At 44.6% G+C, this 23,645-nt stretch overlaps 1 protein-coding gene and 1 pseudogene across 1 annotated transcript in view; both read left to right on the plus strand.

The window, feature by feature from the left end:
- Positions 1-14,349, plus strand: part of BCL2 (BCL2 apoptosis regulator) — a 179,856-nt gene extending 165,507 nt beyond the window's left edge. Inside the window, exon 3 of the mRNA XM_047767002.1 lies at positions 10,600-14,349. Within this exon, the coding sequence (XP_047622958.1) occupies positions 10,600-10,734 (135 nt within the window). The 3' untranslated portion in view covers positions 10,735-14,349. The remainder of the gene's footprint in view (positions 1-10,599) is intronic.
- Positions 14,350-23,319: 8,970 nt separating this feature from the next.
- Positions 23,320-23,413, plus strand: LOC125121693 (uncharacterized; annotated as a pseudogene).
- Positions 23,414-23,645: the final 232 nt, after the last annotated feature.

Raw genomic sequence — 23,645 nt, forward strand, 5'->3', positions numbered from 1 at the left:
TCAGCAGCATCTGCTTTCAGTTCCCATTCTTGGCATATTTTCATGAATTAATTCTTGCAGCACCAAAGAGCAGGAGTGGGTAGGTACCCTGGCTGTGCTCTGCGTTCACAGGCCACATGGCAGGCACAGCAGAGCACTGCAGGCTCAGTCCAGACAGCGACCCACAGGGGGCGCACGCACCTGCCACCAAGGGCACAGTGATCAGGTTCATGCTCACTTACAGGCAGGTCTGGACACTGGCCAGGGGGCCACACTTGTGAGCATGGGTTGAGAACAAGTGAGTCCTTCTGTTAAATTCCATGTGGCATAGTTCAGTCCCCTTCTTTATGTAGTGTAAAAAGTATAATATTTTTAAGAAAAATTGATGTACCTTAAAATTCAAAGTGATTGGTTTATTGATTTTTAGTATTTTTATTCAAATGGTAGTGCAACCATCACTGTTCTCTAGTTCTAGAATTTTTTTGATCACTCTGAAACCAAAAAAAGTCCCATACCCTTTAGCAGTCTCTTTCTGTTCTCTCTTCCCAGCCCCCTCGCAATCCCTAATCTACTTCGGTCCTTATACATTTATCTATTTTGGACATTTCATAGCAATGGTATCATACAATATGTGACCACTTATGCCTGGCTTCTTTCACTCAGCATAATATTTTCAAGATTCATCCATGTTGTAGTTGGTGTCAGTGCTTCATTTCTTTCTGTGGCTGAATAATCTTCCATTATGTGGATGGTATCCCCTTTTGTTTATCTCTTCATGAGCTGATAGACAGGTGGGTCATTTCCCCTTTGGGCTGTTACGGATAATGCTGATGTGACTATTTGTGTATCAGTTTTTGGGTGGACATACATTTTCAGTTACCTTGGGAATATATCTAGGAGCGGAATTGCTGGGTCACTCTTGGGGTTCAGCTCTTTGAGGAACCACCACTGTTTTCCACAGAGGCTGTACTATTTTCTATTCCCACCAGCACGGTGTAGGGTCTCCAATTTCTCTTCCTCCTCATCAACTCTTGCTATTGTCCACTTTTTACTTTGTAGCCATGCTAGTGGGTGTAAAATGATATCTCATTGTGGTTCTGATTTGCACTTCCCTAATGACTGATGAGGCTGTCTTTTCTTGAGTTTATTGGCCATGTGTATATCTTCTTTGACGAAACGTCTATTCAAATCTTTGTTCTTTAATTGGACTATTTGTCTTTTTATTGTTGAGTCATAATAATTGCACTTTTTTTGCTCGATGTATCTTCTTGCCCAACAAAATATTGTAAAGTGATTATTTCCCCCCCCCCACGATGAAAATAGCCCAGGCTCAAAGCAAGAAAAGGCCAAGTGCCAGAAAATGCAGGATGCATTAGCCAAAAGAAGGTAGTAGAATGAGGAAGATCAGGAAGAAAAGTGAAGTAACTTTGTTTTAAAGCCAAAACACTGCAAGGCAGTTCACTGAGGCCTCTGTGCCTGTGAGGTCCCATAGAAGGCACTGTTCAAACAAGGACAGCGGCATTGGCATCAGTGCCCATGCTGCTCCCCAGAGCCCTGCAGGGTAAATGCATCTACACACATATACACACACAGTGCCTGGAACATGCTGAGAGAACTCTCCTGCTGTCGAAAGCTGCAGCAAGTACACGAGAGGCTCACACCACAGTTCTGACAGCGCAGGCCTGCATAGTATTTTAGCTTTGAAACTCCTCAGCACCATATAAAAAATGTTTGGTTCCTGAATGAATCAGCAAGTCAAAGATGAGATTTCGAGGTCTCCTAGAGATCTGGCCTTTCTTCTGTGTTGTTTTGGTTTATTGTAGGAACCTGATGAACCACGTGGCACAATTATTTGTTTATTTTTTTTAGCACATTTTGCTGTAGATGCATTGCTTTGCACCATTTCCACAGACGTCTTTTGAAGTTCTGGACTGTTCTCGCCTCCTGGCAGGAGGGACCTAAGCTACAGGTGGCCAAGTCCCCACTCCCTGTAGTATTTGCATAGCTAGTGCAAGGACTAAAGATCTGTCACTGAGCTTCCCTCGGGGTCGCAGCGCCCACCCCAGCCCGGGGGCGGGGGGGGGGGGGGGGGGGCAGTTAGACTAGCAGAACTGCCCAGATCCTGCCTGCGCTGGCTGCCTCTGGCTCAGGTCTCCTCCAGCAGGTGGACAGGACCAGCGGCCTTTGACCTAGCTCAGTGGCCACAGGGTCCCCAGAGCAACAGACGCCTTTGCAAATTAGTTTCAAACTGCGGAGGAGAAAAGGAAGGAACCGTTGGGGTTCTCATTTTTCTGCCCTCCCAAGCTCCAGAGGCCCACCCCCTCCCCACCTGATTTGCATCCTCAGCTCAATTTGCATCACAAAATACACCCAAACTTCCCTGGACCCGCTGCCTTAGGCGGGCAAGTTGTGTTTTTTTGTTTTGTTTGGGTTTTTCATCTCCTGCCATTTCTCTAGCAGGTTTCTGGTTACATCCAGATGACACTTAGATTAGGTTTCACTTTACATCCTTGGCCTGTGATTCAACTAGCCCCTCCTCCTGGGCCAGAGCCCCTGCAAGATCAAGCCCCATCCCCGGGCCATGGCTTGGGAGGCAGCCCTGCAGGCCATCCTGCTTCTCACACTCACTCGCGCCTCTTCATGACCTGCAGGCCCTGCAGCTGTGTGTCCTTCAGCGAGACGCTCCAGGGTTGGAGCCTTTTTTTTTTTTTTTTTTCTCTTTCCTTTTCCCCCAAACCCGGAATCAATATTTTGGGAGTAAAGGGGGGGAAGGGAGGGGGGAGAAAGAGCCACAGGAGACAGAGGTTTGCAGCCACCCAAAGTGGCTCAGTTCTCCAGACGGAACCCTCCAGACTCATTCAGCACAAAGTGGCTGCAGAGGAAATCCTGCCGGGCCAATGATAAGGGGGGAAATGGAGTCACTTCCTTACCAGCTGCTTTATTCAGGTAGGAAAAAAAAGTCCTCACTTCCTCGCGTGTGCTCTGCTGGCCACCACTCTTGGGGGCCCAGCCGCCTGCTTCCCCTTTTGATCTCTGCCACGGCTGGTGTCCAGAGAGTCACTGCCTCCCGGGCTTCAGGAGAGCCCTCTGTGTGTTCTCCCCTCCACTTCCTTTTTTCTCATTCTCTCCACACTCCCTCTTCTCCCAGTGGTTGCACTGCAGTTGCTGTGTGCCATTGGAGAAACCCTAGATAGTACTTATTGGGAATGAGTGTCACACCCTTGCTGGAATCCAAGACTAGTGATCACTGGTGGTCCTTATGTCCCCATGAATGTCCAGGAGCAGCTGGAGGCCTTTGATCACCTCTCCTGCCCTGTACAACAGGGCACCACCGCTGCCTCTGTGGTCAATGCCTAAGCTTATTGCTTTTGTATCTTCAGGCAGCAGTCTCCGTCTTTATAACCTGGCAGGAATCTCCCTGACAGAGGGATAAAGGGCCCGGTGAGTCTGAAAAATACCCCACAGCTTATCCCTCCCTTGGGGACTCACAGGGCGTATGGGTGGGCCTGCTGTTCAAAATGATTAACCACCAACATGGCACAGATGATGACCAGTCAGATCCAGCACTGACGGCCAAGAACTGGCTGAATGTCAGTTCCTCACCAGGAAGACAGTAGAGTCTGGAAAAAAAAAAAAAAAAAAGGCATGGATTTGTTTAAGCCAATCATTTATTCCCTTTGGACAGACTTCTTTTAAAAAATATCATCTATTGAAGTTCCCATTGTGGCACAGTGGATTAAGAATCCGACTGCAGCAGCTCAGGTTGCTGCAGAGGCATGGGTTCAATTAATCCTGGCCTGGCACAGGAAGGTTAAAGGATCCAGTGTTGCCTCAGCTGTAGCTTGGATTCATTCCCTAGCCCAGGAACTTCCATGTACTGTGGGAGCCATCATAAAATTAAAAAGAAAAAATCATGTATCATGGTGTGTTTGGAAGAACTATTTTATAGTAAAAGAAATCAGTGTATTTCAGTTCCACAAACATTTGCTGAGTACTTAATAAGTGACAGACACATGCTCCAAGGATCCAAAGACAAATAAACTATATGGTCCTTGCACCTCCAGGTTCTAATAGATAAAGACAGACCTGTAAACAGATGATCTTCAGATAACACAGTGAACAGGGACTAGCTGAGGATTATTTAGCTCAGCCCAGGGGCTAGGAAAAAGCTGCCTGCAGAACATGATTGCACAGAATTCCTGAATGAACCAAAATGGACTTATGAGCGACAGAACTGAGCGGGAAGCTAGGTTGAAGCAGGGCATCCGGAGCCTAGGATGTCAAGAGTTTGGACTTAAGCATGGAGATAACAGACTTGATTCTGAATAGAGCATTCTGGCTGCAACAGGGAGAGGAGATTGAAGGGTTGGGCATGAGACTACAGGCAGAGAGCTCCAATGGGAAATCATAGCAGTGTCCTGGGCAGGGAAGGTAATGGGGCCAAAGACATATTTAACAACACAGGTGGTCCATAGGCTGCCGTGTGGAATCCCCTTACCACTTCAGTGCCCTCTAGCTTGACCTCCAGCTACAAGAGATGCAGCATCTGGATCTCTTTCCCTAAGGGCTTTCTTTGACCTCTAGAGCCCACTGTGCCTGTGCACATGACTGCCTGAAAGTACTGAGGTATTTATGCTACCACAGAAGCAACACTCAGCCACTGAATGGAAGGAGTTGGTGTATACATACCCCAGCTTCTTCACTTCTTAGTGGAATAACGGAAGATGCGTATTCTGTGCTGGGCTCCGGGTTTCCTAGCAGGATTGAGTTCCAGTTGCCAGCAGCAGAGACTTGCTTGATAAGGTAATTCATGACCACATTCCTTTTTCCGTCTTACTTCCCCACTCCCTTCTGGTGTTTCCTGGGATCACCTTCCACATAAACTGTTCACACTCCAGTCTTTTTCTTAGGGTCTGCCGCTGGGAGAACCCAACCTAAGACTGTGGGATTTACCAGTGAGTGAATTGGATGGGGGTGAAGGGGAGAATCTCTCTAGGAGATCTTTGGGCTGTGCGCTTACTTGACAGTATGAATACGGTAGAGGCGGGAAGAGAGGCAGGCTTGCTGGAGGGGCTGTGATGGCCCCAGGTTGGACAGGCTGCCCTGTAACTTCTGGTGGGACATCTAAGAAAGCAATTGGAACAGGAACCAGGCAGTCAGGGGAGCAAGTGGGGCCAGATGTAAAGGTTTCAGAGACGTCATCATAAGGATGGTGCTTGTGACCATGACTATGAAGGAGATTAGCTGAAGAGAGAGAAGACAATCCAGATGAAAGCTCAGGAGCATCAAGTACTTATCAGGGCAAACAGACAAGGTGCCCATGAAGGGACAGAGAAAAAAATTCTCCAGGAGGGGAGCTCCCATTGTAGCTCAGCAGGTTAAGAACCCAACTAGTAACCATGAGGATGCAGGTTCAATCCCTGGCCTTGCTCAGTGGGTTAAGGACCCAGTGTTGCTGTGGCTGTGGTGTAGGTCAGCAGATGCAGCTCCAATTCGATCCCTAGCCTGGGAATTTCCATACGCCAAGGGTGAGGCCTTAAAACACACACACACACACACACACACACACACACCTCCAGGAAGTAAACACTTACCTTGATCTCAGTGTCCAGCACATCAAAGCACCAATCATGTATGATCTGCAGAGCCTCCAGGGGATTTAGCCACATGGAGGGTATTGGTGGTCTCTAGGGGGTGGTTTCAGAAGCACAGTGGAGGAAGCAGCCAGGCCAAGTGGATTGAAGTGTGGGTGGAAAGGCCACCAATGTAAGTGGGTGAGCAGTTTATCTTGGAGGGCAAGGCAGAGGAGATAACTTTCAGGATGGAACCCGGCATCAGTATGGACATTCTGAGCAAATCTGAACATTCATAGGCCAAGGAAAAAGACAGAAGGAGGATGAGGTTGACAGTATAGTTGTGAGCAGGGATAATTGATGGAGGATGCATGGAACAAGGGTGCGGTGGAAAGGAGCAGGAAGGACAGACAGAGATGTGAGTTGATGGGGGCACCCAGGTAGGAAGCTGCTGTAATTCCCACCCAACAGCCCAATTTGCTCAAAGAAAGAGGTGACTGCTAAACAGTGCGGGTAACACATGAGAAAAGAGTTGCTGTTTGGAATCGACATGGAAAGAAACAGAGGCAAGATCCCGGGCAAGGGAGTGCCGAGTGCCGAGTGCTTTCTAGAACTCGCTGAGTGTGGAGCCCATAAACTGAGAGACGGCGCAGTCAACATGGTTGGGCGATCTTTGTCAGCAACACCTGGAGGCCAGAGGTGGTGGGGGGTGGGTTGGGGGTGGGGGAGAAATGGGTCAAGGTCAGGGCACAGAGGAAGGTTGGGATAGGAGGAAGCCAGTTGCAGGCAAGGAGGAGGAGGGGCCTAGGGAGATAAAATCAAGTACTGGCTGGTATTCTAACCCCACCAGCCTGAGAGGCTGGAGACGGCAGCCCAGCCCCATCCCTCTCCAGCTCCTCTAGGCTTATTAGTGTGTGCCATGAGTAATTTACCTGTCTACATTTCATTTCTCCCACCTATGTAAAAAGGCAATACTTTATTTTTTTGCTTTTTTATGGCCTCGGATGTAGTATATGGAAGTTTCCAGGCTAGGGGTCAAATTGAAGCTACAGCAATGCCAGAACCGAGCTGCATCTGAGACCTACGCTGCAGCTTGTGGTAACACCAGATCCTTAACCCACTGAACAAGGCCAGGGATCGAATCCGCTTCCTCATGGATACTAGTCAGGATTCATTTACACTAAGCACCAGCAGGAACTCCTGAAAAGAGGGTGCTATCTTTACCATATGGTGCAGGCGATCTGAACTTCCGTGGAAGTAACTTTCAGCTCAGTTTTGTGTTACTATGGTTTGCCTTTTTTGTTTTCATAAGGTTGTCACGAGGGAGGTGATCCCCATGGATCACCTCTGTGTGCACCCCCGAGGCGGGACAGAGCCCTCACCAGTCCTGACACGAGCAGGGGCTGCTGTGCCTCCCAAATATATAGATTGGGATTTGGTCCAAGTCACGTGATGATGTCCCAGGTTTTCTTTTTCCCCCTTTGTTGCTTTTAATACATAAAATGAGCATGTGTTTATTTAAAACAGCTTTCAAACTTAAACAAATAATGACAGACTGTTCAAACAGACTTCGGAAATCACCCTAATCAGGATGTTTGGAAGAGCGAGAAGACTCTCCATGAAAGTAGCTTTTAGGATCTTCATGCCTGAAACCACAGGGTCTGTTTTGCACTTTAGAATCATAGATGGCAAACTGTAAAGGCCAGATTCGATCTCAGGGCAGTTAAATGACACCCCTTGGCCCTACAACCTGACTTAATAATTTATGAGGAAGTAGAGTTGAGCGTGTTATTGCTTCCAATCTTCCATCAAAGCACATCATGTATACGTTTTAATTCACAATTTCTATAGAAATCACCAAGGGAAGGAAGGCGGGGGGGGGGGGGGGAGGAAGAGAACATGGAAGGAAGGAAGGAAGGAAGAGACACCTTAGAGGGAGCTACTAAAGTGCTTCTGGAACTAGCAGGCTCTGTAGACCATCTGGAGGGAAGGGCGGTTTAAGGAGGGCTGTAGCAGGTTTGCAAGAGGACAGAACAGAGAGTGAGTTAATGCCTCCAATAGTTCACACTCCGGGCCACATTTATAAATGGCTTTGAGTCACCTACGTTTATCTTCACAACAACCAATTTTCTGGGTGAAATAAATGAGGCTCAAGGAGGGGTAATTTGTTCAAGGTCATAAGCAATAAAATGTCAAAGCTGGAATTTCACACAGACCACCTCCCCCCAAGTTCAGAGCTAGTCCCCAGACTCTTGGGGGCTGTGTCAGCGTCTCTGTGCTCATTCTTTGGATTAAGAGATGCCACTTTAGCTCATCCCACTTTAGAGGTGAGTTTTTCCTTCCAGTGCACATCAGAAGTGGGCCATTAGGTCCATTAGAAACACAGTTATTTACATGAGGGGCCAGGGCTTGGGAGAGGGAATTAGTCCAGCCCAGAGAGGGGGAGGTATTTGGAGGGGTGTTTCTTCCCACTGGTACGTGCATCAGGCAGAGCAGCCTGAGATTGCCCGGCTTCCTGCACTTTTCCAGGGTGGCTCTTGGGCCAGAAAGGGCAGAAGGCCAAGGCCTTGGTCTGTTTCCTATTCTGCCTCAGAAAACTCCATTAATAACCAAGGGGATGCAGGATCCAACCACTGACCCTCTCAATGTCAAGCCAAATTGCATAAGGCCCAGGGCCAGCACTCCTAAGAATTTGGGCCTCCTTCGACTGGGCTATTAGGGGTTCCAGCCTGCCCATCCCTCAGAGAGAACAGCATGGAGGGGAAGGGATGTCAGATGATTACTGTATGTCCGTGTGATCCTGGGATGCACTTTGTAAGAGGCAGTTTCTCTAAGTAGATCCTGATCCTTTCTGCCCCATTTATTCCACTTTTACAGAGAGAAGGTAGGTGTCTTGACAAACAATCATGATTATTAGTTCTGCTTTAAGGGCATTAAGCCCATACTTCATTTATGTCTATTGCCTTGCTTTGCACTAAGGCTCAAACTTGGAAAATTTAAGCAGGTTAAGAAAGAAAGCCCTTGCGCCATCTCCTGGTAAAGTTAACCCAGTACATCTGAAGGTAGAGCTCATGCACTTGTTGGGGAGGGAGCAGTTACTTGTCCAGGCTAACTTATCTTGCGCTGATTTAAGGAAAACTGTTGGCACACTAGATGGACCATTGGGTCTTCTGTGGGCTGTGATCACAGAGTTTCTTCTAAACCTTTGTTCACAAGGTTTCTCAGCCTCAGCACTATTGACATGTTGGGCTAGATAATTCTTTGTGGTGAGGGCTGTCCTGTGCATTGTCGGTCACTGGACAGCATCCCTGGCCTCGACCCATTAGATGCCAGTAGCATCCTTACTCCAGTCTGTGACTACCAACAATGTTTGCAGGGATTGTCAAAAGTTCCCTGGGGGGGTGGGGTGCAAGACCATCTCCAGTGAGAACTGTTGACCCGAACCCTTGCCTGTCTTTTCAAAAAGGTGCCATGGTCACAGGGAGAAAGAAAGGATGGCTCAGCACAAACCCTTTGTGACTATGGGAAGCAATTTTGATGAGTGGTCTTCTGAGTTCACCTCTGGAAATTTGTCTCAAAAAAAAAAAAAATCCAAACAAGTAGACAATAATTTACATACAAACATGTATCATAATGTTGTTTATGATGGATGGCAAAAATTTTAAACAATCCAAATAAAGAATTGGTTGACTAAAGAACAACCCAGATATATGATATATCAATGGAATATTATGCAGTCATAAAAAATAATTGTGTACATATATATTTAACAATGTGGAAAGTTCCCTTAATGATACCTTAAACTCTTACCTTTGAGACTACTGCAAGATTCTCAGAAGTTGTGGTATGTAGAAGGGATGATTTCAAGCAGGCAGAGTAAGCATCTGGGTGAAGTATTAGGCCCAACACAAAATTCAAACCAATGATTGGCTTCAGAAAACTTTACTTGTTAATTGAGTAAACATTTATTAAGCACCTACATACCAAGACCATGCATACCACTAGGAAGCAAAGATGATACCTTGTCCCTCTACTTCAGTACTTGCCCCAAACAGACAAAACACGGTGAACACCATCAGGCCATCCTCCACACAGTGATGCGGGAAGGCTCTGTATTTACTGTCTCCCATACTGAAATCTGTACTCTAATTCCAGGTTTTGGGGGTAACTGGGACTACATCTCATTTTCCTCTTCATGCCTGATTAATCACACCAAGTTAAAAATATTTCCTTTACTGCTTTATAGATTCAGAAATATTTAGAGCATTGTCCAATGACTTACTGGGTCCAGACATGGAACCTACCCCAGCAACTCTGAGAAATGGGCATTCAATGATCTCAGCTTTTTTTTTTTTTCCGACAGAACAAAGAAAATGACTCCATAAGATGGCTATGAGAATAAATAAAATAATGCGTGTCAGATATTCTGAGGGCATATAGCAAGCCCTCAGAGGAATGGTTGGGGTTTTTAAAAATTATTTTTATGAATGGCCATGGTAGCTAAAATTGCAAAGCAAATATATCTAACTGCCTTTGCTGTTTTATTTTTCCCCTTAGCACTTACCACTCTCTAATACACTATATGATACATGTGTTTTTGTTTACTGTCTATCCCACTCCATTACATAAAATCTTTGAGCTTTGACAGTGGGTTAAGGATCCGGCGTGAGCTGTGGTGTAGGTCACAGATGTGGCTCGGATCCGTGTTGCTGTGGCTGTGGTATAGGCCAGCGGCTACAGCTGCAATTTGACCCCTAGCCTGGGAACCTCCGTATGCTGCAGGAGCGGCCATAAAAAGACAAAAAAAAAAAAGAAAAAAAAAGCTTTGAGTCTCTTTTTCATCTCTTGCTGCCTGGCAGGTATGTAGGGTCTCCATATTTCCTGAATGAGAGCAAAAAGAGGGGACCTAAAATCATTGCCCCCACAGTACCTTTGAGCTTTCCCCTCACCCTTCTCAAGGTGCCTAGGCACTATGGACGCCTCTCTCCCTACAGGCTGGCATTCTGTGCTCTAATATTCTTTTTTTCCCCTCCTCTCCCTCCCGCAGGATGCCTTTGTGGAGCTGTATGGGCCCAGCATGCGGCCTCTGTTTGATTTCTCCTGGCTGTCTCTGAAGGCGCTGCTCAGTCTGGCCCTGGTGGGAGCTTGCATCACCCTGGGTGCCTATCTGGGCCATAAGTGAAGTCCACGGGCCTGCCACAAACAAATATGCAAAAGGTTCACTAAAGCAGTAGAAATGATAATGCAGTGTCAATGACGTACCATGCAAAGAAGCTGTGGTCTCTTAAACACACACAAAAAAAACAACAAAAAAACAGATTTCAGGCTCAATGTCGAATCAGCTACTTACTGCCAAAGGGAAATACAATTTATTTTTTTGCATTATTAAGAAAAATAAGATTTATTTATTTAAGACAGCCCCGTCGAACCTCCTGTCTTTGGAACCCTACCGCTAATTATCAAGCCACCCCCACCACCACCACCTCTTACAGCTCCGCCTGAATCTCCTGTGCCTATAAACACGGATTTCTGTTCCATGTTGTTGGCTAGACTGACTCACCATCTGAAAAGCAAACAAACTGACAAAGGACTAGACTGTTCCAGAAGCCAGGTTTCTGGCTGCTGGAGGTTAGGAAGAAAGTATTCGCTTTCTTTGCCTTTTTTTTTTTTGTTGTTCTGAAGGCTGTGATATCAATAGAGGGAAGGTGCTTGGAGGGGACACTCTTCTTCCCCAAGAAGAACAGGCGTTTTGCATATGGTACACACCCGGCTGGAAGAAACAAATCCAGAACTTCAGATGGACTTGGTATTTGCCAAGATTTCCACCCCGAAGGACAGTGATGAGAAAAATGCCCTTAAACCATAGAAAAGTATTTTTTTAAGCTACCAATTGTGCCCAGAAGCATTTTAGCAATTTATACAATATCATCCAGTACCTTAAGCCCTGATGTGTATATTCATATATTTTGGATACGCTCCCCCTCCAATTACTGGCTCTCTCTCCGTATGAAACAGAATCCTCTGGAATGCGAGGAAGTGAACGTTTCGGTGACTTCTTCGGCATCAGAAAGCATCAGGCCGCCACAAGTGCCTGCTTTTCTACAAGAGGCTGCGGTCAGAGGTTCTACCTGGCCCCGGCTCAGAGGCGTCATCCTGGGACTGAGCCTGGGCACACGCTGTCCTGCACCAGGGGTATGAAACGGAGCAGTGTGGTCTACGAACGTCCAGAAGCTGAGGGAGCTCAGAATTGTGCCGGCAGGAAAGAAGGCAGGAGGCCCGGGGCTGCTTCTCCCGCCCCAGGGTTAGGCCCCTTTCCGCGTGGAGCGTGAACCTGGGAGCTAAGGCTGTTAAGACTTTTATCACTGTGGAGAGAAGGAAAAGGAAAAACAGGCACTGCCCCTTTCCTCGCAGAGGTAGGCGGGGAAGCTGAGGATGCCGGATGCCCACGCCCACGGGAAACACGTGCGGTCCCTGAGCACTGTGGCCGGGGTGCCTGCGCATTGGCTGTGCGGCCACCAGCCAGCCTGTCTGTGCAGCTTAAAGCAAGATTTTAAAGGCTTCGGGAAGGTCATAAATCCTAAAGGAAGCGTTGAAATGACGTGTCATGGATTAACTGACCTATGTCTGTGGAATTTCGGTAAAACATTATCTTGTCATTGTAGTTTGGTCTCATTTGAAAAACCTGACAGAGGGGGGAAAAGTTCCAGGTATGGAATGTGGGGATTATCTGTACATCCTGGGGCGTTAACAAAGAAAAAAAGAAAAAACAAAAAACAAACAGAGGTGAAAAATGCCAGAGAGCAGAGAGGTAGCAAAAGAAGTGAAATCTCCAGCTTATAAACGAGGAAATAGTTTTTCAAGTTTAGAATCAGCCTTGACACACGCATGGAATAACTGTGGCATTATTGCATTATATACCATTTATCTGTATTAACTTTGGAATGTACTATGTTCAATGTTTAATGCTGTGGTTGATATTTCGAAAGCTGCTTTTTTTAAAAAAAAAAGATACATGCATCTCAGCATCTTTAAAAAAATTATATTTAGTTATGGCCTCTACACTATTTGTAGATCATTTTTCCACTTGAGAATTTTGTCTCTTAATTCTTTAAAAGCATTTCTGAGGAGATGAGATAAGCCCTGGGTCTCAGCTACCTGAGAAACCCTGGAACATGCGGGCCACTGAGCCACTTTGCTTCAACCAAGTTATGTCCACTTCCATGTCAACAGAATTGTTTATTGTGAGGGACGTACCTGTTACCCCTTGACCTTGTTCCTGAGGTTTACTTGTCCTAGGCCAAATCAGAATTGAACTCACATTATTTAGGATTGCATACATATTTGGTTAAACCCATGAGGTTCATTCAGTTGGAAATCCAGATGGGAAATGACCAGGGAATTAAATTCTGGCTACAACGGTTTGAGCTTTAGAGAGATGGTTTGCGTGGCCTGTCTCCACGTAGATCTGTCTAGAGCCCTCCCACCTTCCTTCCAGAGGGCCCTTCTCCGTGGTCATCCTCACGTTCTTCCCGAAATGCAGTGGCACTTACATCCCCACACGGAGAAAGCAGGAAACCCCATGGTATGAAGCCAGACCTCCCTGGTGGGCCTCAGGGAACAGGACGCTCAGACTTTGAATGATTCTAATTTTGAAGCAAAAGGTTATTTTATGAAAGGTTTACATTGTCAAAAGTGATGAATATGGAATATCAAATCCTGTGCTGCTATCCTGCCAAGATCATTCTGACGGAGTCAGTCTGCAGTACACTCCAGTGATGAGCCCCTCCAAGCTGCTTAGTAGTAACCATAAAGAACACAATTTTAATATAAAACCTGTTTGTCTTTTGTTGTCGTTGTTTTTCAAACTTGGATTCACAAAGTATTCTAAAAATGTATATATAAAAAAGGTCACGGGGGGCTAATTGCTGGATGGTTTCCTTTCGTTGCTGGCTTATGATACCTGGTTTTCAGGATAAATGTTCCCAGCCGCCTGCCCCCCAGAACTGTACAGTATTGTGGCTGCACTCTCTCTAAGGGTAGTTGAAGTTGCATTTTTCTTGTTGTTAAAAACATGTTAGAAGCAATGAATGTATATAAAAGCCCCAACTAGTCTGTTTTTCTCCTCCCTTTTCTTGGCATTGTCTCAGTTATTTTGCCGTCGGGACAGCATTCCTATTTTGTGTGACGGGATTCGCCCCTGAATTACCATCGGCGTAGTGCATGTGTTGACCCAGGTCAGGGTTCAGTAGAACATGTTTCCAGATGGAGGTCAAGGGCTCTAGAAAAAAGCCACAAGGAGAAAAGCACTCCAGAACCTGCTTGGTCCTCCCGAGCCCTCACTGCACAAAGCAGTTCAAAAGAGAGCAAAATGACAGCTCACCATCTTCTGCAGCAAACAGCTCATCTCAGATTTTATGGTGGCTGAAACGTCTGGAGGTTTAAGATTTGGGTTAAAGTCACATTTCAAATTAAGGAAGCACCTCGCTGTAGTTCAAGCCCCAAACCAACATCCTCTGCCCCAGGCCACTTATCTCGGCATAGTCAGACATGACCTTCCATTTAGATGTGACTTTGATTTCATTAGTAAATATTTATGCTTACCTTCTAAAGACCTGGTGCTGGCCCAGTGTGGGAAATTAGGAAGTGGTTATAAATCAAGAAGAGTTTGAATAATCAGGATTAAACTTAAATAAGTAGGAGAGTCCCAACATGCATCTGGCTTTTTCTGCATCGAGGATCTATGGAATGAATAGAATTGAAAATTGTCTGTATTGTCATTAAACTTATGCTAAAATGATGAATTTATACATGTGAACCTAAATTCTAATTTCCATTGTACTTGTAAGGCAGCAGCTGTTTTTTCACTTCCTTATCACCTATAGTTAGTAATGTATACCTCCTCTATCAGAAAAAAAAAAAAAAAAACAGGAAGGGCTTGAAATATAAGCCATTTGAAGGAAATTAAGGAGTCGGTAGAAATCCTATTCTCATCTTATTCTGTGATGTCTTTTGCAGTCCAGACAAATGTGGTTACACACTTTTTAAGAAATAACAATTCTACTTTGTCAGGCTTATGAAGGTTCCAGTCAGATCTTTATTGCTACTCAATTTGAATCTTCCCAGAGACTTTTTTAAAAAATTATTATGGGACAAAGGACATTTGTTGCAGGGGCGGGAGAGAGGAAGGATTTTCAAGTGAGCAAAGCATTCCTAAGATTGGATCAGGGTGTGGAGGCTTTCAGAATATGAGATGGAAACAAGTGGGAACTTCACTAGGATCAATGCGATGCCTCGTGAAGGCACTTATGCAACAAACAAGAAACACTTTTAAGTTCTGTGGTATATTTAGCTTCTAGAGACAACAGAACTCAGAGTCCAGCTCTGCATGGCAATGCAGATGGACCAAAACTCTTAAACATCTGCCATCAATGGTATTAATTTCAAGCCTGGATATGTCTAATGGTTTAAACAATACATTTGCAACTTCACCCAAGAGAATAGTTAATGAAAACCTTCTGGTTGGTAGGGACATCTATTTCTAAATATTTGTTATGCACAATTCGGGGTGAGGGTGGGTGGGACTGGATTGAGTAAACAATAAAAGTTCCTTATCCTTACCCAAAGAATCGTTCTAGTCCATGTCTGTACTCATAGGACAGGCTGTAGACAACCATGAAATAAGCATCCCACAGGGCACAAACATCACCAGATAGAGTATGAAGAGTATTGCCCCAATTCATCATGGCTACCCCAGAAAAATAGCTGAAAGCCAATATATATCCTATTGATGACAAGGTTGTTTTGGGTCCCAAGGTAAGCTCAACAGACAAAAACACTTGTGGAAGATGGAAAGGCTTAATCAAAAGATCCTAGGATTGTTCCTGAATATGACTATTGTGTACCAGTAATACCATATCCCTAAACCTTTTAGGGACTCTGCTGTGGGCCTTCCAGCCAGCTCATTTCATTAAGTTTTTGCCTCCAGGGTAGCATTTGAAGGAGTGATAGCCTATCAAATTTCTTTGGAGGAAGCTTTGGTGATTGTGTTTTTTTATACTATCTTAAGTTTTCAAGCAACTTTTGCTTTTGTTTTGAGTTAGTGTGATTATTTTTGTTTTCAATAAAAATAAGTGTATAAAAAGTGGTTTTGTATTGAAAGCTTTTGTTATGGAGATGTTCACATTTCTCCCTTCCCAGGGCTGTTTTAAGATTGACAGGAGTTTCCATTGTGGCTCAGCAGTAAGGAACCTGATTAGTATTCATGAGGACCCAAGTTCTATCACTGGCCTCACTCAGTGGATTAAGGATTCAGCGTTGCTGTGAGCTGCGGTTGCAGCCCTAGAAAATACAAAAAAAAAAAAAAAAAGATTGACACTTTACGGGGCGGGGGCGGGGGGGGGGGGTAGGGGGGTGGCTGATATCCTGCAACATTGTACACACACACACATATGATAAGTGTACTTTGGACAGTTAAGATAAAGTAAGTCTCTGGTTGGCCAGCATTAAATATAATGGCATTTTCTTTGTGTTGTTGGAAAAAGTCACATTGCCCTTCAGATCTCCTTGTCTGTCCAGTTAATATTGTGAAGAAAAATAAAGTACAGTGTGAGATACTGGTTGTACCCTGGGATTGTTTGTGATGTAGTGATATGATTTTGCCCTGTCATTCATCATCATTAAACAAGACTTTAAAAGACCTTCTTAACAAGCCAGCCAACAAAGACACCAGGAACTTTACCATTACAAAGCCCTGGGGAACCAGACCATGGGATTGCCTGACGGTGAAACCACTTTGGAAGGAGGTTTTGTGTCTTGGTTATTGACCCTCCGGGTTTGGTCCAAGATGGACCAGCCTTGAGTTCTACTCCTGGAGAAAGCTATTGTTGCTGAGGGGTGTGCTTCCCATACCAGGCGGGGATCCCAACTTCTGCATTCTGTAAGAAGCAAGACTGTATAAAAAGGGAAAAAATGGAAGTTCCCATTTGGCACAGTGGTAATGAACCCAACTAGGATCCATGAGGACTTGGGTTTAATGCCTGGCCTCACTCAGCGGGTTAAGGATCCAGTGTTGCTGTGATCTGTGTTGTGGGTCGCAGATGCAGCTCAGATCCTGCTATGCTGTGGCTGTGGTATAGGCTGGTTTGACCCCTAACCTGGGAACTTCTATATGTGGTTGGTGTGACCCTAAAAAGATGAAAGGGGGTGGGCAGAAACAAGCTAAAAGAGCGGTTTTGAAGTGAGCATTTTAAGATAACCAAAGCAGTCACTTGTTTTGGAGCATAAAAACCCTAGGTTGCAAGGCACCTGTTTCCCTCTTACACCCTAGGTAGGCATCAACCCTCCAAAGCTCTTCCCTTCCAGTCAATTAAAAGGATTGTGAAAGCAGCATCCAGCTGTTGTGCATCTGCTGGCTGCCAGCCCTGTGCATATCACACTACCGGTTCTTACTACCTTGGAAGGTAGGTATTGAATTCTCCTATTTTAAAGGTGAAAACTGAGACTCATAGAAGTTAAACAATAGGCCCAAGTCCTCAGACCTCGTAAATCGCAGAGGCAGGATCTGAGCTGTGGTCTGGCTGGCTCCCAAGCCCTTGCTTCTCTTCTCAATTAGTGGTCTGCAAACAGCTGCATTTGGAGCCTTGGGACACAGCCTTTGCAAGGAGTAGGCAGTTTTGGGTGTTTAAGGGAATCCACGTTCTTAACACCCAGGGGTGCTCTGTCCTAAACTGATCTCCTTGAGAACACCCCTGAGGTCAGGTCAGTTCTCATCTCCCACCTTCCCTTTCACAGTTGTCTGCCACATCTCACAAAAAAAGAGGTGCACACAGGGCCCCCTCCCCCACCCTGGAATCTTGCTGTGAGGCACTTCACTCTGTGCTGGGCTGCCTCCCACAGGCTTTGCCACCAATCTTCCAGCTTCATGTCAGTGAAGCCAAGTTGGTAGCTTGAAACTGGCCATGGTGGAAGTATTTACACCATGGAAATGAGCACAAGCTACAAAGTAGAGCTCCCCCACACCTTCTTTCTTTTTCTTTTTTCTTTTTTTCCAGAAAGCCAATTTACCTGCACACTCTTGGGTATTGTCCTGGTGTATTAAAACCCTTGAGTGGACAAAAGGTATGGTTTGAAATCCTTGGGTTATATGAGATTCTAATGCCAGGGAGGTGAATCCTTTTGCAAATCATGTTTCCAGTTTCCTGCTTTCGACGAAGTTACAGGAACAAACTCCTAGTTAAGACAGCTGGCAGATATGCTTTTGTTTTGTTTTAATGTGATTTCTGACCATAACTCAGAAATAACAGAACTATAACAAAACCTTTTCTACTCTTGTACTTGGTATGTGAACAGCGCTCCTCGAAGCTCACATCCATAAAAACAAAGAATAGGCTTGATGGTGAACCCTAGATCTTTCTAGTAATAGGTAATTTCTATTGATAGATACAGGTCCTTCTTGGTGGGGGTGAGAGGGAATGATAAACCAGCCCCATTCATCTTATTAACAGTTGTATTTCCAATAAAATTAAAACTTTGAATTTAATAATTATCAAAATGTGTAATATATTTGTACATTTTAATCAATTGAATAATAATAATAATTGTAATAATTACTCAACCTGGAAACAAAAAAGTAAAGCCTTATGGCCACAAAAATCCATAGACTTAATTTTGTTGTAGGAATTCATGAGAGGTTAACAAATTTTAAATTTCAATTGTAAGAAATATCATATGAGGATATGATAAAATGGAGGGTAGAGATGAGAATTTGAGGGAAGAAAAGGAACAATACAAAATTTCTTGGTGTCAAAAAATAACTTGTTCCTGTTTTTTTCATGTATATATGATGCTGAGTATCAGATTTTTATGGTATTTAAATTCCACTGTATAATTAAAAAGGTAATGTAACAAAGTTATTTTACAATGTCATGTGCTAAAATAACTTCTCAAACTTGTTATTAGTGTGTGTCAAAATTCTACTTCAGGAGTTCCTGCTGTGGCATAGCAGGTCAAGGATCCAGAGTTGTCACAGCTGTGGTGTAGACTGCAGGCTGGGGCTGAAATTCAATCCCTGGCCTAGGAACTTCCATATGCTACCAGTGCTAAAAGAAAAAAAAAAAATCTACTTCAAGCTGGCCTCAATTCTGGGATCCTATCTTGGAAGAGATACCTAGAGAAAAAAGAAATGGGGCCACAATCAAAGGACACCCAAAGTCTGACTGAAGACACATTTTAAGCTAGCTGAGTGAGGAACCCTAACCTCGCAGAATTTCTTTTTTTTTTTTTTTTTGGTCTTTTCTAGGGCCGCACCCAGGGCATATGGAAGTTCCCAGGCTAAGGGTCCAATCAGAGCTGCAGCCGCCGGCCTACGCCCACAGCCACAGCAACGCCAGATCCGAGCTGCATCTTTGACCTACACCACAGCTCATGGCAATGCTGGATCCTTAACCCACTGAGCAAGGCCAGGGATTGAACCCGCAACCTCATGGTTCCTCGTTGGATTCGCCAACCACTGAGCCACGATGGGAATTCCTCAGAATTTCTTAATCTCATTAAATCCATCCGGAAATTACTCAAGCATTTTATCAAGAAACATAATTACCTCAAAGAAGGAATTATAAATTATATCATACAAAAAAAGGTCTGCCACAGACAGTTTTGGGACAATTTTCTTTCTCATAAAATTCACAAGACATGGAAATAAAATCCTTTGCAACTATTTCTATTTAAATGTTAAAAGTTAAATGCCAACTTGAGCATGTGCAAGTGTAGTATGTGCCTTACAAAATCTTTTGATGGCACATCAGCAACTTGTTGGAAGACCCTTGCCCTGTCTGCCTTTCTAGGCACACTCCCCTGGACTTTACTGGAAGCTCCAAGGTGGGTGGGGGGAGGGGCAGAGGATACAAGCTCTACCTCCATAACCCAGCAGGGCTTTGTATTGAAATGCATCTTTCTGTCAGCACCTAGGAAGCAGGTAATTGGGTAATAATTGTAATAATTACTAATTCTAGGAACAAAAATAAGTAAATAAATAAAAATAAAGCCTTAGGATCACAAAAATTCAATTAAATACACATGCTTACTTTTGTCATAGACAAGTGGGAGAGGCTAATCAATTATACATATATATATTTTTGGGTCACCTCATGGCATATGGAGTTATCTGGCCAGGGATCAGATCCAAGCCACAGTGTGACCTACGCATCACCTGTGGCAACACTGGATCCTTTAACCCAACGTGCCAGGCTGGGGATTGAATCTGCATCCTAGCTCACTGCAGAGATGCTACCAATCCCATTGTACCACAGCAGGAACTTCTTAACTCCTTCCTTTTGTTATGAATTTATGTTTTAAAATTCCTTCATTTTGGGAGTTCCATGGTGGCTCAGCAGGTAAAGGATCCAGTGTTGTCACTACTGTGGCTTGGGGTTGCTGCTGTGGGACATGTTCAATCCCTGGCCCAGGAACTTCCTCATGCCGTGGACACAGCCAAAAACAAACAAACAAAAAACCCTTTATTTTTGTTTCTTTCTCATTAAAAAAACCCCACAAAGCCGAGGCTCATTGCCTATCTTATTCTGCTTGTCATTTGTCAGTGTGTCTTTGGTTGTATGTTCTTGTGTCATCCTTAATCAATGCTACTAAAACATCTGAGCCCACATCCTTAAGGAAAGGCAATCCCCAAAGCAATCAGGCCGGTTCTTTCCTTCTTTCCTTTCTCACCCACTAGAGAACTCGCTCTGACTTGGCCTTAAATACAGACTATTTTTAGGGTCTCCTATAGTTCCTCCATGGACCCAGGGTGAGAATCCCAGAGTAACTGTTTCTGAATCTCAGAGATTTTGCTCTGAAGGGCTTGAGATTTTCTCCTACTTGAAAGCTGACAGTTCAGCCTGCCACCATTTCATGGATGCTGGTTAAGAACATGAAATTCCTGGGTCAGAGATGAAGGACAGATTATCACTCACAGACATTGCAGTAGCCAGAGTATCAGCATTTTTGAGCCAGATCCCCAAACCCTAATTCCCACCAAGCAACATAAAAAGGACCAGAAGACATCTGCATGCACAGTGGGCAGCGATACAGGAGGGGAACTCTGAGTTTAGGAAACTTGAATCTTTCGTGTTGCGCCATCAGCACACCTCCCCTTTGCTCTAGAAGAAGACATCATGTCTGTCCTCCAAGGCTATCAGCAAATCTGTGCTTCACTCCACAGACACCTGACCTCTGCCCACCAAACATCATTGGAAAGGAAGTCTGGAAGAGAGCAGTCAGTGCTTTGCATGTAGCATGAGCAGAAATGTGAGAGACCTACGGCGAATTGTCACCCAGCAGTGACAAAATACAAGTCCACCCCTGTGGCAGGTCAGGCCCTAAGCACAAAGACAGCAAAATATAACCCTGTAGGCTTTACCCCTACAAGGTGAATGTTCTAGCCACAATTCTCAAACCCCATGTAACAACATTTCTTTAAAAGGATTACAGCAAATATGATCATGGTTCCTTAGCTAAGAGTTGACACAGTGCTGCTGAGCCTCAAAGAAAACCCTTACTTTTCAGCAGCCCACTGTCTATGAGCAACTGGATATTTACTATCATCTCAATACATCCACCAAATCTAATTAATAATATACTCTCCTTTTCTATCAGTGGTATTATTTCCTGTTTTCCAGTTGAAACACTGTAACCAAACCAGATGGGGTCTGCTCACCTGCAGCAAAGCAAAGCTAGCTTACCGAGGCGAGGTTGTGGGGAAGGAAAGCACAGGATTTATGTGTAGGGCGCCAGACAAGGAGTATGAGCGGCTCATGTTCAAAAGACCCAAATTTCCCAATGGCTTTCCAGGAAAGGGCTTTTAAAGGCAACACTTGGAGTTCCCGTCGTGGCACAGTGGTTAACGAATCCGACTAGGAACCACGAGATTGTGGGTTCGATCCCTGGCCTCACTCAGCGGGTTAAGGATCCAGCATTGCCATGAGCTGTGGTCTAGGTCACAGACGCAGCTCAGATCCCACATTGCCGTGGCTCTGAAGTAGGCCGGCAGCTACAGCTCCGATTAGACCCCTAGCCTGGGAACCTCCATATGCTGTGGGTGTGGCCCTAGAAAAGACAAAAAAGAAAAAAAAAAGGCAACACTTGAGGTTGCAGGAGTGAGGAAACAAGTGGTGTTTCAGGAATCTCAATCATCAGCCTTCTGGTTCTGGCCAGCCTGGGGTCTACATGCTTGTGCTCAGCATATAGTTGCCATCTTCCACCTGGGGTGGGGGTGGGGAGTTGGGGGTGGAGATGGGTTGTCTTGGTTCCTACAGAACCACTCAAATATGTGTCAGATTGTTATATATAACCCTTGAGAAAGAACTAGGACTCTGTTTTATACTGAACTCTTGTTTCTTGACTGTTTTCCTTTATTCCTGCATTTCCTCGTTTCCCTAATTAGTAACTGCTTGAGTCTGAGCTTTGGAATTCAAGACAAGCCTAGAAGACTAAAGTCTTTTTCTACAAATAAGAAATGGGGAGACACTGAGGGTCACAAAAGTAAGGGAGAGCCCCACAGGGTCCTGCTGAGATTCATTCTCCCCTTTTCTTTGATATTCCTCAATCCTGAGGAGAACAGGGGAGGGACAAGAAAGGGAATAAAGTTTTGGATAGAGAGGTTCATCATAAACTCGGCAGGGGAACTTGGTTTTGGGGGGCTCAGCTTCAACACCTTGGGCCCATCACTCCCACTCAGTGCCCTTTGACAGGCTGATGAATGGATCCAGTGATCCAACAAACATTTGTTGAGCTCCACTCTGGAGGACAGATGTGGGACAGAGCTCTAGGCTTTAGGAATTATTAAGATCCAGTCCTTAGCCTCGGGAACTCTCATTCTAGTGTCTTGCCTGTTTGTTTTCTTTTTAAAAATATTTACCAAGTCCCATGGAATATGCTCCTTGTTTTCTGGAGTCGTCTTACATCAATCAGGCTAACTTGCTATTTACATCACTAAATGTTGTCTTTTAAATTGGGTTGTTTAAGGGCAGGTTCCAAGAGACAAAAACCATAAACATTTCTTTCTTTTTAACCAATCTTTGGAACTTTCTGTCTGAAACAATTGGCTTAGATGCTATGTAGCTATGGATTTTTCTCTGCACTCTCTCTCTGTTTTTCCAAAGTTTTGAGCCTCCTTCATCTCAGAGCCCAGCAAGCAGGCAAAAGTAGAAGCTGCAAAGACTGTGAGGAGAATTCAACAGCAAGCGTAACTAGGGTGGCTTTGATTTTCTTTCCCAAGGGGAAAATCATCTCCCGTGTCCATGTGGAGGTCCCAGCCGAGGAACAAAAGAAAGAAAAGGAGGAATAAAATATTTATAGGAAAATTATTTCTCACAAGCAAGCATTTGTTCTAAAAGCTTTTAGAAATATAATTATTTTTCTCTTTCTTGGGTTTTTCTGTTTTTAATATGAAACACTTTTGAGCCCTCTGGTTGGGTTTCCAGGAAGCAATAATCCATTTTGCCTTGGGTGGAGTTTAGGAAAGAAACTAGTTTTCAGAAGTGAAAATGTTTCCATTGAGATTGCCACAGATTTCCTTGCTGCTTCTTTAATATTCTTGCATAATAAGGGCCCAATCCCCCAGGGCAGGGTGGACCAGCTTTCCCCAGCCCTCTGCTCCAAGAGTCTCTGTCCTATTTTAGACACAGCTGGATTTCTAGCCTCATTTACCCTCACCTACAAGTCTTATCCAAGGGGGAATCCCCTGGACCAGCACCATCCAATAGAAATAAAATGAGTGCTCGCTTCAGCAGCACATGTACTCAAACTGTAAATTAGCGTGGCCCCTGCACAAGGATGACATGCAAATTCATGAAGCATTCATGAATATTTCTGATCAATGGATTAAGAAGATGTGCTACATATATACAATGGGATACTACTCAGCCATAAAAAAGAACGACATAATGCCATTCACTGCAACATGGATGCAACTAGAGATTATCATACTAAATAAATAAATAAATAAATAAAAGGGAGTTCCCATCGTGGTGCAGTGGAAACGAATCCAACTAGGAACCATGAGCTTTTGGGTTCGATCCCTGGCCTCGCTCAGTGGGTTAG

Source organism: Phacochoerus africanus, chromosome 2, assembly GCF_016906955.1.
Source record: "Phacochoerus africanus isolate WHEZ1 chromosome 2, ROS_Pafr_v1, whole genome shotgun sequence".
Taxonomy (NCBI): Eukaryota; Metazoa; Chordata; class Mammalia; order Artiodactyla; family Suidae; genus Phacochoerus; species Phacochoerus africanus.